Here is a 13,394-nt window from a genome sequence, read left to right on the forward strand (position 1 = left end):
CGGAGGCCGCGGGCGAGGCCAGTCGCGAGACGAGGGTGCGAGTCGAGACAAAGGTGCGACGCTCGTCTGTGTGTGTGTTCCTTACCGTCTCACTCGTCTTCATCATCATCATCACCCAGGGCGCCACAATCAGCATAAACCCATCACACACCAGCACCAGAGCATCTTGATTGCCTGAGAAGCATCGAGCGCTGGTCATCATGCCAGGTGAGTGGGCGGAGACAAGGGTCCAAGGACGGCGCATTGTTTTGTCTGACTCGCTCTCTTCTCCACTCGTACATGCCCTCGTCTCCTCCGCCAGGTCTACGTCCAGGCCTGTGAGTTGCGTGTCGCTCCAATGGTGTACATGGTATCTCAGCTCACAGTCACGCCTCCCTTGCATTGCAACCACAGTGACACATCAGCAGGCAATGCCGAGTCAACAGCCGAATCGACGGCTGATGGGGCCAACACGCATGGGGTGTGTAGCATACAGGCAGCGCTTCCCACCCTCACTCATGTCAATCCAGCTCACATTCCTTTCCTCACATGCCCACAGGTCGTCAACTGCCATCCAGCAGCTAGCGCTGCCTCCGCCTCCTCATCATCGCAACAACAGGCCCCCTCCTCGTCGTCATCCTCCACAATATGGCCCTTCAAAGTAGGCATCGCAGAAGACCGGAACAAACGCTGGCGCCGAACAATGGAAGACTCTCATGCCTTCGTCTACTCTTTCGGTGGGGTCCACGGGCAAGGATACTTCTCCATCTTCGACGGCCACGCCGGTAAACATGCAGCAGAGTGGTGCGGTCAACATTTTCACGAGTACCTCACACAGGCCCTCATCTCCTCCAATGATGCGGGTGAAGCCGTGCCCGACGTCATGAACAGGACCTACCATGATGTCGATCGTGAGCTGGAGCAACTGGCGCAGGATCAGGGAAGCAGCAGTGGATGCACGGCGGTCACCTGCTTCTTGAGGTTGGAGGATGAGCAGGGTAGACCCATCGCGCATCCTAAGACGGGCGGGGTCAATCCGGCAAGTGCAAACAAGGGTCAGACCAAGATTGGAGGCTCAGCTGCAGACGGGGACGAGCAGGCAGCGTCCACTTCGTCGCCCCCGTCATCATCGCCGCCGCCCAGCTCATCAAGCAGCACGGGCGGCCTGCTGAGCTCCTTTGCGAAGCGACTACGACATGGCTCGTCCGGCGGTGCCACGAGCGAAGAACGCGCAGAGGCCAGTGCAGCAGTCAACTCTTCTTCATCATCCTCTTCACCCGGACAGCAAGCAGCGGTCGAAAGTAGCAAGGCTGAGCCCAGCACTGCTGTGGATCCCTCCTCCTCCTCTTCGTCACCATCCGACGGGCTGACTCACCCTGCAACGACCAGCAAAACGCGCCGCGTCCTCTACACAGCCAACGTCGGCGACGCCCGAGCCGTCCTCTGCCGGCGAGGCCATGCCGTCCGCCTTACGTACGACCACAAAGCCAGCGACTCAGCCGAAGCGAAGCGCATAACGGACGCGGGCGGTTTCGTCATGAACAACCGAGTCAACGCCGTCCTAGCCGTCACTCGCTCTCTTGGCGACTCAGCAATGAAGGAATTCGTCGTAGGTGCCCCTTACACTACAGAGACGACCCTAGGGGAGGAAGACGAGTTCCTCATCGTGGCCTGCGATGGGCTGTGGGACGTTACGGATGATCAGGATGCTATTGATCTGGTGAAAGGGGTGGTCGACCCGCAGGAGGCGGCGCAGCGTTTGTTGGGACATGCGTTGAGCAACTTTTCGACGGACAATACGAGCGTCATGGTGGTGAGGTTCAATGCTGATGGGAGTAATGGAGCTCAAACGCGCGTAGGGGCTGCTGAGGCTAGGGCAAAGGCGAAAGCGGCCGCAAAAGCTTCGAGGGGTGCTGCGGCAGGAGGGGAGAGCGATGAGCCTAGTAGTGCGGGGTCTAGCGAGGATAGCTTGGGAGGAGGCGTTAATGCCCCACCGACGGATGAGGGGGAGGCAGTTCTGGAGGGGAGGGCGTGAGGGGCAGCCATTGATGATACACGTGAAGGGAGGCATGGCTGATTGGTGGGGCGGATTCATTTTCATCTAACGATCGTTTCAATGCATGGATGTGTAGCTTCGTCGTCAGCGGATTGTCAGCGTGAGACCTCGAGCTGCGATATGACTGCATGGAGATGTGGAGACGATGCAGGACGATCATGCGATGTCATGGAAGCACGACTGCGAAGATGTAACTGTGGATGGTATTGATTTGATGTGGAGTTGTCGGTCTCGAGAGACAGAGATCATAGGGAGAATCTGTAAGGTGACACAGGTATGGATTGATGGCGGAGCTAAGGTTGATAGTCGCTGGTAGTCGATGGTGTTAGATGGGTATGGTTTAATTTGCCGCGTGTCATGGCCTTGTCGTGTGCTCGAGAACTTGCCGCCCGGGCTAGTTGAGCCTCTTGGTCGTCACTGTCGTCGTCAAAGTGTCGAGGCTCTGCGTGGCCAGACTAGGCGACCCCGCATCCACTCTGAGCACTAGCTGCCAGTTCACGAGCCTTGGCGTCAGACTCGTCTTCTTTGCTCTTGACCTCTGGATCGTCTTGCGTTGCCTTGCCATTGGCGCTGACAGCAATAGCGTCGTTTGCAGCAGAGATAGCGCCATCATGGACGACAGCGGGGTCGACTGGCTTCTTGACGAGCACAGTAGGCGAGACGCAGGTGAGAGGCTCGGAGTTGGCTCGGTTGGTGAGGTTGGCTAGAGCCATGAGGGCTCTGACATTGCTGATGCTGTGAGCTGGCCCTGCAAATTCAGAAGTGGTGCTAGTGATGAGTGCGGCTTGAGTGATAGTCTTGGGTGCTTCAGTTTGGAGTGCTAGCCTAGGCTGAGGAAGCAGATCGGCAGCAGGGGCGGGCGGTGGAGGTAGGGGCAGAGAAGTAGCAGGACCTTGTTGAACGCCGTTGCTGCTGCTGGCTACGCCGCTGCCACTGCCGTTTGCGCTGCCATTGATGAGCGCTGGGTGGTCGATAGGAGAGTAAAAGGTAGGTGGTCCAGCGCCGCCATGGACCTGTGAGCTCTCGGGGATCGAGATCTTCGCGCGCTTGCGGGACTTGGCCTCTTCGTTTGGGCTGGCGTTGGAGCTAGTGGTCGACTGAGTGGTAGGGCTGACGTCTTGAGCAGTCACAGATTTGACGAGTGTTATGGCCTGCTCCTTGAAGGTGTTCTGGAGGTGTGCGGTTGGATGCAGGTGGGCGTACGTATCAAAGGCCGTGTTGAGCCTGCTGAGTGCGAGCTCTGTGCCTAGGGGGCTAAACTCCTTTGCGTGCGAGCGAGCGAAGGGTCAAGGAGCATGTTGTCAGCATCACAGCCTTGCCTATCATCTTCACGTGCTCACCGGCACTCACCCCAGTTGTGGGAAAATTCTGAACATTGTGAGGCGTGCGACGACGGCAGCAGGCGATTGCAATGAAGCGCCAAAAGTCAGCAGGGAAAAGATAGCCTTGATGAAGGGCAGCATTCCAGGTGGCCGGGATGTGAGGCAAAGGATGGTTGCTCTCCTTGTGCTGTTTGAGTAGCCAGGCATTGGCGCCGCGTATGAGCCACTCCTCGTCGTTGCGACGGCGATCGTCCGACTTGAGGGCACCTTGCTTGGGGAGCTGAGTCGACATCTTGGCTAGATGAGCGCTCCCTCAGCAGCTGTCCCTGCCCGCACGCAGGGACGACGCCTGTTGAAGGCGATGATGTTCAGAAGAAGGGTGGTAGGTGACGGCAGGACGATGACCGCCTGAGGTCAATCGTATTTCAGCTGTCACGAAGGGTGAGGAGCGAAGCCAAGAAGGCAGGGCCATCCATCTGCTTGCCAAAATCAAGGCTGCTTCTGCTCGACTCGCTCGCTGCCTCCACCGCGGGGGGTCGGAAAGAGCGACGCGACTGGCCTTGCTTGACCCTTGGCTTGCCTCTGCCCGCTTCAATCACATTACCCACCATCAGCAGCCATGTCCTTCGACTCGCCCCTCTCGCGCGACTTCCCTTCTACCTCTTCACTCACACGAGAAGACCTCGAAGATCTTCTCGCCTCTGCCAATGGACAGGGAGGAGACGGCGGCGCCTACTTTGATGCCTTTGTCCATTCACTGCCGGAGGTGAAGGCGATGCGTGATGAGCATGTAGCACTGGTCAAGGGATGTGAGGAGAGGGCTGGTGAGTAGTAGCGAGATGATTGTGGGGGCGGCGACGATACCATGCATTGCTGACAATCGTGATACGCTCGCCAGCCCGCAATCTAGCAATGCAACCCCACCTCGAGTCGCTGCGAAGAGAGACACAAGAATACTACGATCGGGCAGTGGCTGCGCAGTCAGCTTGGCCGGGCGTCGAGGCTGAGATGAGGGAGCAACATCGGGTAAGCAGACAACAGTATGTCACTGACTGACCGACACCAGCTGATCTCAACCGCCCCGCATCTCAGCGCTTCGCCCCCTCCTACCTGCATGCTCAAGTCGTTCAAAAGGCCTCCAAGCTCCATGAGGAGTCCGAATCGCTGGCAGCGGCTTTCGTCGAGGAAGGGGTTGTCCTGCCTTCCACGTCGACCTCATCCACACCGCCCGAGGGCGGTCAGCAACAGCAGCAAAGCGGCGCGAAGCAGGACGATGACGCCCTCTTTATCAGGCGATACAGGGAGATGCGGACAGATTATCATCGCTTGAATATGGTGGCGGATCAGTGGGCGAAAGGGAGGGTGCAATGGGAGTAGCGCGGTGCGAGATACGTTTGCATGCAATACCAGATTGACCAGGATAGAGGAGATACAGATACGAGTGGTAGTAGTGGTGGTAGTGTAGTGCAAGCGTCTCGCTGCTCCCCTCGCCTCTCCTCCCTTCTCACCCTGAGAGCCCATCCCATCTCTACGCTCCTTCCGTCACAGTGTCTACTTCTTGTCCCCTCCCGGTCCTCCCTGCTGAGCAGCTTGCGCCGCCTGGTCAAATTGCTTGCCCGACAAGAGGTCAAACACGCTAAACTTCATGTTGGCCATCTGCTTCTCCTGCTCCTCCTTCGCCGCCTTCCTCATCGCCTCGCCATTCTCCGCCCAGTACTTCTGCTCTTCGACATACTGCTGGCGGAACCTGTCTTGCTCCTGTTCAAACAGCGTCTTGGGCGGGCCATGGGCGCCACCCTGTGCTGAGGGGCTGCTCGAGCCCTTGATTCCAGAAAAGAGACTACCCCAGCTACTGCTGCTGCCGCTGGGCTTGGAGCCAGAGGCCTGCCATTCGGCAAGACGACGCTGCTTGTCTTCTCGCTGTTTGCGGGCAAACTCTTCTGGGAGGTATTGGCCCTCGTAGTTCTTCAGCACCGGCCTGACATCAGCGATGTTGTAGATGGCAATTGCCTCGAGGAAGCTCAGCACGTCGAGTAACTCGGTGTCCTTCCTGTCCCCCTGCCACTTCTTGAGTTCGACTCCATTCTCCGGGTGCAGCGCGTATTTGCTCTTGTCGGTGTCCAGGACCAGTACCTTTGACAGGTCGCGATTCAATGCTGACAGATCCTTGACGATCTGGCCATTAGGAAGAGTGCGGCATGACTCGCGGAAGAGCATGTACGCAATGAATCGGCGATCAGGGTCCAGCTTCTCAATGATGGGGCCAACAGCGTAGAATGGCTGGCTGGTGTACAGGACAATCTCCCAGAACTGGCTGAGGTAGCCCAGGAAGTAGTCGAGCCCTGGACGTTTAGCTGTACGCCAGCCATGCTCTCTTGTCCAGTGGCTGTGCACGAGCAAGTCGTCCAAGTCGACCACCAAGGTGTAAGGGCGTTGATATGGGTCCGGCAAGGGGTCGGGAAGGAGCTTCTCCCACACAGGAGCGTTAAAGTCGTCATAAGCCGCTTTCAGCCTCAGCTTGATCCTGCCAAGGGCATTGGAGCTGGACGGGTCTGAGGCGAAACGTTCACGATCCTTGACTGTGTCCCAATCACGCCCAAGTAGGGCCAGCTGATAGCCCCCGAAACCCAGCATGCCAAGGAAGGCGAGGCGATACCAGTTTCTGCGGGACTTTTCGATGGAAGACTGAGGACGATCTGATCTCGCACGCGCGCCCGTGCGACCACCCTTTGAGCCACTGCCTTCGTCGGGGATGGTAGCTAGCGTTGTGTCGATATCGAAGGCAGAAAGGCCGCGAGGGCGCTGGGTTGCTGGCGTAGAGGTGGAAGCATCCTCCTTGGCCGCCGCCGGGTCGACCTTGTCGGCTGATTGCTCCTCGTCGCTGCGAGGAGGCGGCGGCGGCGGCTTGGGCGGAGGAGGCCCTTGTGAGGCAAAGGACCGTCTTGAAAGGATGGTGTATGCTGATGAAGAGGCAGGGCGAGCCATGCCCCTTGCTATCGCATGTGAGGCTGCGGGTAACATGGTGATGTGGGGTTCGACGAGGATGACGAAAGGAAGCTGCCGAGCAAGTCGACTTTTCGACGGACGGGCGGCACAAAGGCCGTCGGCGCGCGGACAAACAGTCGTGGCCGGACAGAGCTGAGCGAGGCGAGCCATTGAGCGTGGGCGCATGATTGCGAGTCGTTCGACATTGCCGCCGCTTCCTCCCTTCCTATCACCACACGCCCCTCTAGTCTATCATCGCTGGTGAGCCATGGTTCGCGGGCACGCAAAAGCACAAGCGCAAGCTGCTGCTCAGAAGAAGGCCGCAGGAGGTAAAGGAACAGGCAAGAGTCAGCTGGGAGAGGCCAGAGCGGCAGGGTTGAGGACGTTCATGTGTAAGAAGTGCTTGATTGGCATTCCAGTGGGTAGCGGCCCAGAGAGGCGGAGGGGCAGGGAACACATCATGCTGACAATGCCAATCGCTCACAAACAGTCATACAAGATCCTCGTCGTTCATTACGAATCCAAGCATCCAAAGGACCCAGTCCCCTCGGAGGAGAGTTTTGCTACAAAGGCCTAGACGAGAGCGCAACACAATACGATACGATACCCCGTTACATCCTCTACCTACGCTCACGTCTGCATTGCCGCCGCCTTGAATGCCTCAATCGCCTGTCGGCAGCCATGCTCAAACTCCCACGCCTGCCCCCCATCCCCTCCTTCCCTCTTCCAAGCCTCAGCACGCTGCTTGGCCCATTGGCCTCTAAAACCAATCAGGCTCTCCGAGGCTTGCGCAAAGGCCACTGAGTCCTTCCAGCCTTGCTCGAAGCCCTGCGCAAAGGCGGCGTGGTCTCCCTTGGCACCTTTGCTATTCCAGTAGTTGGCATGACCTGAGAAAGCAGCATCTTGCGCCTGCTTGCCCTTGCCTGGAACATCACTGCCCAGCAGCTTGGCGAGGGAAGGTCTGCCCATTCTAGCAGGCAGGACGCCTTGCTCGAGTGCAGTGTAGAGACACCAACCTGCATCAGGCTTCCCTTCCTTCTTCAGCGTCCAGTACATGCTGCCTCCGCATCCACTCTGCGTGTATGCAGCCATCTGTGCCTGACCCCACTGTCGCTGCGCCTCTCCTTGGTCCTGCCCCTGCAGTGAACCAGGATTCAGAGCAGAGGACCATTCGCCTATGATGAGCGACCCACCGAGCTGGGAGGCGGCTCCGCTTAGCATGTTCCAGGTGGGACCACCTCCGCCTGGCTGACAGCGCTTGGCGTGCTCTGTGGCTGGAGTGGAGTGGTCTTGTGGGGTGAAGCAACGATACAGGTGGTGATCGACGACGATGAAGTTGCCTGCGTTGGATTGAGAGGCAGCCCAGCCAGAGTAGTGGGAGAGGTCCCTGCCAGCGTGGAGCGGTGAAGAGAGTCAGGTCTGCTTCGCTTCCCATTGCGGCCTGTGTCGCTGCGGCTACTCACCAAGAGTCGCTAACATAAAGCGGCATGTCACTGCCCTTCCCCCGAATCGCCTTGATAGCCTCCTCATAGAAGCCCTGCAAGCGTCCACTATTCTTGGGCTCATTGAGCAGCTCTACGCCCACCACGTTCTCAAATTGCTGCACCTCTCCCACGAGCGCCACAAGAATCTCAATTGTCTTCCTCTGCTTATCTTTGCTATCCCACAACCCCGCCTTTCCCCCTGACAGGCCTGAGTGACCCTCACCATTCTGCGCCCCTGGCGCGCCATGCAGGTCGATGAGGACGCCGATGTCATATTTGGCGGCCGTCTGAATAGCGGCAACGACGCGCTGCCAGGCTGCAGTGTAGGCAGGGGCGTACTTCTCGTACTCGGTGCGCGACATGAGGGAGGAGGAGGAGGGGGAGCCGGGAAGGAGGTGATAGTAGGCGAGTGGGAGACGCACCGTATTGATGCCTTGAGCGGACATCCACTGCGAGCGGGAGCAGAATGTCAGCCCATCGTGATGCGGCTCTCATCCTTCTTCTCCCTCACGGCTCACCTTCCAATCCCCTTCATTCACCCACCCATCCCAATGCTTCTCCAGTACCTCTCTCGCCTTCTCCGGTCCAAGCTTCTCGAGCAAATCCATCTCGCTTCCCTTTGGTGCCCCATTCTGGTCAAAGATGGATGGAGAGAGCCATCCTTCTAGACTGAACCATGATCCGAGGTTGACGCCTGCCTGCTCTCGGTAGCGATAGAGCTGGGTGCAGGAGGGTGGGGAGGAGAGGGAGGGAGGAGGAGCGCCGGAAGACGCTGAGGGAGAGGAGCTGGAGCTGTCCAGCTTGGACTCGAGTTTGCCTAGGAACTGCGGAAGGAAGGTGTGATCAGCTGACGCGGCGATAGGGATACAGCAGGCGTACTCTTACCTTCTTCATGGTTGAGAGTTGTTCCAGGGAAGGATACTGTACAATGAGGGCGAAGCGGTCACTTCTTCTATTCTTGTCCCGGCGTAGCCCCGCACCGCCATGTGGAGGCCGGGCAGGACCCTTGCCGCCGTTTCTCACGCACCGCCCTCGTAAATCCCAGGAGCTCAATGGTGAGCGATGACGATGAATAGCAAGACAAGTGAGGCTGAGAGGATGATACAATGTGCACGAGTACAGAGAGTCAGTGTCTTCTTGCGTTGCGAGCTGCTGCCCGACTTCTTGCCCGCTCAGAGCTGAGCAGCAACCAAATCTCGATACCTTCCCCCGCGCTTAAGCAGCTCCTCATGCCCCCCACTTTCGACGATGTCCCCCTCCTCGACCACATGAATCACGTCCGCATTCCGAATCGTACTGAGGCGATGCGCAATAGTCACCGTTGTTCTCCCCACGCTCGCCCTGTCCAATGCCCGTTGGACGCTCTTCTCGCTCGTGGCATCGAGCGCACTGGTAGCCTCGTCGAGCAACAGCAGCGGTGCATCGCGCAGGATAGCACGGGCGATGCACAGCCTCTGCTTCTGACCGCCACTCAATTGCGCCCCCTTCATGCCAATATCCGTCTCCAGGCCCTGCGGGAGAGTGCGGACAAAGTCCAGTATGCACGCCTGCTCCAAGGCGCTCTCAATGGCTTCATCGCTCACGCTCGTCGGGTCTTGCGCTCCCAGCGCAATATTCCACCTCAGCGGGCCCTCGAACAAGACCGGGTCCTGCGAGACGTATGCGATGCCCGCTCGGAGGCTCTCGATGGACATGGAGCGCGAGTCCACCCCACCGAAGGTAATCGTTCCGCGCGTGGGATCGTAGAAGCGCTCGATGAGCGAGAGGATCGAGGACTTGCCGCTGCCTGATGTACCGCAGAATGCTACGTTGGTCCCGCTTTGGATAGTGAGGTCCAGAGAGCGGAGCGCTGCGTGCTGCGGACGTTGTGGGTAGCGCATCTCTACGCGAGAGAAGACGATGTCCCCGCGTGTGGCGGAAGTGGCCACATCGGATTCCGACTGCTTCTCTGTCGTGGTGCTCGTGACTGTGGTTGGCTCGATCATAGCCACCTTGGGCTTACGTACGAGCCAAGCCTGAATTTGTCCAAAGGATGAGTACGCTCTCGAATAATCGCCGATGTACGTGAAGAGCCTACCAGCACTGAAGGCTCCAATAATGACCGCCTCGAACACAGCGTAGAGCTGCGAGATGCCCAGCTCATCTTCGCTCAGCAGCTTGCCGCCCCAGTAGAAGACGAGCGCACTCAAGAAGAGCACCATCGCCTGCCCCGTCGCAAAGCCCAGTGCTCCCAGAGCGAGAAATTTGTAACGATGTGGGTCCGACCGTGACTCGGAGTCAAACGTGCGCATCACCTCCGACTCCCGGCCAAGTGCTGATACCGTACGAACTCCATCCATCACCTCGCTGATGTACGCCGCAGCCTTGCCAGAGGGCTTGGACGCCATAGTCTCGTACCGCTCGAGCGCTGCCACCTCTGCAAAGCCGGCGACGAAGAGTACGAAGACGGGAGCGAGGCAGACCAGCGTCGCCTTCCAGCTCAGCACCAGTCCAAGTATGAGGGAGCCGAGCAGATTCGTCAAGCTTAGGATGACCTGAGAAAGAATGAGACCGGTGGCTGCTCCAACATTGGAGGGGTGAGAGGAGACGGCGGACGTGAGAGCGCCGCTGGCTGACTCCTCCTGGTCGAAGAAGCCGATCTCCTGGCGCAATAAAGCGCGCAGCCCATCCACTTTGAGCTTGCGTACCACGCTCTCGCTGGCCAGCTCCAGGAAGAAGGCGTTCACCAGGAAGATGACTAGATCGGCGAGGGCAAGGATGAAGAAGTAGAGCGCCCAGGCGTCACTCTGTCTGCGCAGCTCTCTGTTGTTTCCTTCGATGCTAAGGCTGTCGACCGCTCGGCCCGTCAAGTAGCCAGCGACGGGAAAGGAGCCGCCGCCTATGATGGCGCCGAGGATACCGACCAGGAAGAACCACTTGCGGTGCGCCAAAATTCGGAAGAGGGCCCGCATTCGTGGTCGAGGGGCAGGTTCTTTCTTGTCGCCTCCGAGGGCCTCCTCCTCTTGTGCTGCTGCACCATCTTGCTCCTTTGCTGAGAGGACGCGAGTGATACCGGCCGCATCCTGTGCGGTGGAAGGGCCAGCAATAGCTTGTGCGTCGGCTGCGACAGCTTTGGCGGTGTGCTCTGGGTGGCTTGCCCCTCGTCCGGAGAAGGAAGACGGGAGACGCTTGAGCGGATTTGACGAAGACGCTGTCGACGTGAGTGACGGCTTTCGTGCGTCTAGCGTACCCCTGCCGTGACGCCCCTCTCCCCGCCCATCGATGGCAGTCGACGTCGCTAGCGTGGAGACCGACGTGCGCCTCTTTGGGGACGGGTCGTCCACCTCAGTCACCGCAGCTTGCTGGGCAAGCGCCATCTCGCGGAAGGTCTGATCGTCTCTTTCCTCGCGCATCAACTCGTCGTACGTGCCCTGGTCGCGAACTTCCCCTTTCGCCATGACAACAATCTTGTCCGCCTCCCTGATGGTTGACAAGCGATGCGCAATGAGCACAAGCGTCATGCCGCGCTTCTTCTGCTCCTCTTGTAGCATCACCTTGATCCTATCCTCAGTCGCCGAGTCGAGCGCAGATGTCCCCTCATCCAGAATCAAGACCTCCGGCTCCCTGACAAGGGCACGAGCGATTGCGACTCTTTGCCTCTGCCCGCCGGAAAGCAATCCCACCCTTCCACCAGAAACGACCGTATCAATCCCCTGCGGCAGCTTTTCGACGAAATGCCACGCATCGGCCTTCTTGAGCGCCTCGATGCAGCGCGGACGTGCTTCGTCTGGTGAGATGCCCTCGCGTAGGCCGGCAGCGACGTTCTCAAAAATGCTGGCGGTGAAAAGTTGCGGGTGCTGCGAGACCACGGCTACCTGAGAGCGGAGCCAGCGGAGGTTATAGGAGCGAAGGTCTGCTCCTTGGTAGGTGACTAGACCTGAGCCTACGACGCGTGAGCGTTTGGCTTCGAGGTCGGCGCTTCCTGCGCCCTTCTCTGCGCCTGTTGATGACGCTCCTGACTCTGTGCTCTTTTCCCTCTTGATGAGCGGCAGGCGTCCCCTCTTCCTCTTCGCGGCCTTCTTCTCCTCGTCGGCCTCGCGCTGCTCGACCTCCGGCAGAGGGTCGACAGGGTTGCGCCAATTGCACGTCTCTGGATCGTACTCGCGCATCAGCAGGCTGGCAATCGTCGTCTTGCCACTTCCTGAAGGGCCGACAAAGGCCGTCACCTGGCCTCGCTGTACGGTTGCGCTGACATGGTTCAGGCTCTTGCTAAAGGGGCGGGAGGGGTAGGCGAAGGTGATGTCGTGCAGCTCGAATGCGGGAGCGTCTAGCTTGGCAGCCTCCTTGCGGCCGGATTGGTCGCGCACGTCGATGACTGGTACGCGCTCAATTTGCTTACGCAGCGAGCCTAGCGCCACGTATCCTTCAAAGAGGATGGCGAGGTGTGGCACGGCATTGGCTAGGGCGAAGAGGGCATTGAGGATGTTGAAAAAGGTGGTGAGGACTGCTCCAACGGACGTGGTTCCTCTGGCGATCTGGATACTACCGAACCAGAAGGAGGTCGAGTAGGAGAGGTTGAGGATCGTGTAGATAGTAGACTGCTCGATTCCACGAATCAAGGAGCGTCCCAGCCCGAGGCGCTCCAGGCGCTCCAGCATCCCTTCATTCAGACGGCGGATGAGGTGCTGAGCCATGCCGAATGCCTGGACGATGCGGACCGAGGAGAGTGTCTGCTCGACGAGAGAGGCAGCTTTCCCCTCTACGGCAAGGGCCGGCGTGCTGACAAGGTCCGTCGCCCAGCCAAGAACGGCAAAGACGAGGACAGTGAATGGGATGAGGGCGAACAAGACGCCGGCAAGGCGTGGAGCATTGATGAATGCAGAGATGAGGCCCGTAACCAGCGTGGCGAGCGCCCAGATGATGAAGGCCATCTTCTCGCCCAGAGCGGTGCGTACAGTGGAGACGTCTTTGCTCGCGCGCGAGGCGATCTCTCCAGGTCCGACGACGTCGAAGAAGGCCTGGTCCTGTACAATGATGGATGCGACGTATGTGTGGCGCAGCCTGACGGTCAAATTGTGCGAGGCTGAAGCAAAGCAGGTGAGAAAGAGCCAATTGAGCCCCAGGCTGACGACACCGATAACTGTCATGATCCATGCGACCTGCGAACTACGAGCGAGAATTCCGCTGGACGTGGAAGTGCCGGGCGTGATGCCGTTGGTCCAGTAGCCGTACAAGAGGTCGAGGGATGGCATGCTTACGCCCGCCGCCAGAGCAGTGACGAAGCCAATAAAGTAGAGGACTAGAGGGTGCGTGACGAAGCCGCGTGGGTCCCGCCAGATTGCAGGACATGGTGGTGCAAATGAGAGGAGGTAGAAGAATGTCGGGAGGCGCGAGCGATGTGGTCGTAGCTGCGTCACGTCGACGATGTCGCCGCGAGAGCGACAAGGACTGATGACCTCAGCCTCGTCGACATCCTTGCGAGGGGACGCCATCGCAGCCAATGTTGAAGATGATGCTAGTGAGGAAGAAAGGGGAACGTCGTTTGCGCTACGCTCGCTGCACTAAGCGGCGGCGCTCAGCATGGCCAAG

The 13,394-nt window shown here is 59.0% G+C and overlaps 7 protein-coding genes across 7 annotated transcripts; 3 read left to right on the forward strand and 4 right to left on the reverse strand.

Annotated features, from left to right (window-relative positions):
• The first annotated feature begins 76 nt into the window (after positions 1 to 76).
• On the forward strand, positions 77 to 2,118 carry BDZ90DRAFT_233167 (PP2C-domain-containing protein). The gene is made up of 4 exons (XM_025506539.1): positions 77 to 207; positions 302 to 317; positions 394 to 460; positions 539 to 2,118. The coding sequence occupies exons 1-4, from the start codon at positions 201 to 203 to the stop codon at positions 2,012 to 2,014; spliced, it is 1,566 nt and encodes a 521-aa protein (XP_025361169.1). The 5' UTR covers positions 77 to 200; the 3' UTR covers positions 2,015 to 2,118.
• Positions 2,119 to 2,223: 105 nt separating this feature from the next.
• On the reverse strand, positions 2,224 to 3,807 carry BDZ90DRAFT_275279 (hypothetical protein). The gene is made up of 2 exons (XM_025508872.1): positions 3,386 to 3,807; positions 2,224 to 3,297 (listed from the first exon to the last, which is right to left on the reverse strand). Exons 1-2 carry the CDS (start codon positions 3,647 to 3,649, stop codon positions 2,491 to 2,493), a joined length of 1,071 nt encoding a protein of 356 aa, XP_025361170.1. The 5' UTR covers positions 3,650 to 3,807; the 3' UTR covers positions 2,224 to 2,490.
• Positions 3,808 to 3,967: 160 nt separating this feature from the next.
• BDZ90DRAFT_221778 (hypothetical protein) lies at positions 3,968 to 4,734 on the forward strand (the record flags this gene model as incomplete). The annotated part of the gene is made up of 3 exons (XM_025504494.1): positions 3,968 to 4,181; positions 4,256 to 4,383; positions 4,450 to 4,734. Coding segments are annotated over 3 exons (627 nt in total), but the record flags the coding sequence as incomplete, so codon positions are not given.
• Positions 4,681 to 6,404, reverse strand: BDZ90DRAFT_233169 (NIF-domain-containing protein). Its single transcript, XM_025506540.1, has one exon. The coding sequence runs from the start codon at positions 6,376 to 6,378 to the stop codon at positions 4,909 to 4,911; it is 1,470 nt and encodes a 489-aa protein (XP_025361172.1). The 5' UTR covers positions 6,379 to 6,404; the 3' UTR covers positions 4,681 to 4,908.
• Positions 6,405 to 6,610: 206 nt separating this feature from the next.
• Positions 6,611 to 7,048, forward strand: BDZ90DRAFT_253965 (hypothetical protein; the record flags this gene model as incomplete). The annotated part of the gene is made up of 2 exons (XM_025507809.1): positions 6,611 to 6,760; positions 6,833 to 7,048. The coding sequence occupies 2 exons, from the start codon at positions 6,611 to 6,613 to the stop codon at positions 6,917 to 6,919; spliced, it is 237 nt and encodes a 78-aa protein (XP_025361173.1). The 3' UTR covers positions 6,920 to 7,048.
• Positions 6,751 to 8,859, reverse strand: BDZ90DRAFT_41477 (glycoside hydrolase). Its single transcript, XM_025509583.1, has 4 exons — positions 8,712 to 8,859; positions 8,345 to 8,650; positions 7,806 to 8,275; positions 6,751 to 7,729 (listed from the first exon to the last, which is right to left on the reverse strand). Exons 1-4 carry the CDS (start codon positions 8,718 to 8,720, stop codon positions 6,973 to 6,975), a joined length of 1,542 nt encoding a protein of 513 aa, XP_025361174.1. The 5' UTR covers positions 8,721 to 8,859; the 3' UTR covers positions 6,751 to 6,972.
• A 139-nt stretch (positions 8,860 to 8,998) lies between these two features.
• On the reverse strand, positions 8,999 to 13,297 carry BDZ90DRAFT_253969 (P-loop containing nucleoside triphosphate hydrolase protein; the record flags this gene model as incomplete). The annotated part of the gene is made up of 1 exon (XM_025507810.1): positions 8,999 to 13,297. One exon carries the CDS (start codon positions 13,295 to 13,297, stop codon positions 8,999 to 9,001), a length of 4,299 nt encoding a protein of 1,432 aa, XP_025361175.1.
• Positions 13,298 to 13,394: the final 97 nt, after the last annotated feature.

The sequence above is a fragment of the Jaminaea rosea genome, assembly GCF_003144245.1.
Source record: "Jaminaea rosea strain MCA 5214 unplaced genomic scaffold BDZ90scaffold_10, whole genome shotgun sequence".
Taxonomy (NCBI): domain Eukaryota; kingdom Fungi; phylum Basidiomycota; class Exobasidiomycetes; order Microstromatales; genus Jaminaea; species Jaminaea rosea.

Excerpts from the sequence above, each read along its gene's own strand:
- BDZ90DRAFT_41477 (XM_025509583.1), bottom strand. Across the intron at positions 8,276-8,344 it reads TGAATGAAGGGGATTGGAAG|TGGATGTCCGCTCAAGGCAT; the intron begins GTGAGCCGTGAG and ends TCCCGCTCGCAG. Across the intron at positions 7,730-7,805 it reads CTTTATGTTAGCGACTCTTG|GGACCTCTCCCACTACTCTG; the intron begins GTGAGTAGCCGC and ends CCACGCTGGCAG.
- BDZ90DRAFT_233167 (XM_025506539.1), top strand. Across the intron at positions 461-538 it reads ATGGGGCCAACACGCATGGG|GTCGTCAACTGCCATCCAGC; the intron begins GTGTGTAGCATA and ends ACATGCCCACAG.
- BDZ90DRAFT_275279 (XM_025508872.1), bottom strand. The coding sequence starts at position 3,649 with ATGTCGACTCAGCTCCCCAAGCAAGGTGCCCTCAAGTCGGACGATCGC. Across the intron at positions 3,298-3,385 it reads AGAATTTTCCCACAACTGGG|GAGTTTAGCCCCCTAGGCAC; the intron begins GTGAGTGCCGGT and ends TCGCACGCAAAG.
- BDZ90DRAFT_233169 (XM_025506540.1), bottom strand. The coding sequence starts at position 6,378 with ATGTTACCCGCAGCCTCACATGCGATAGCAAGGGGCATGGCTCGCCCT.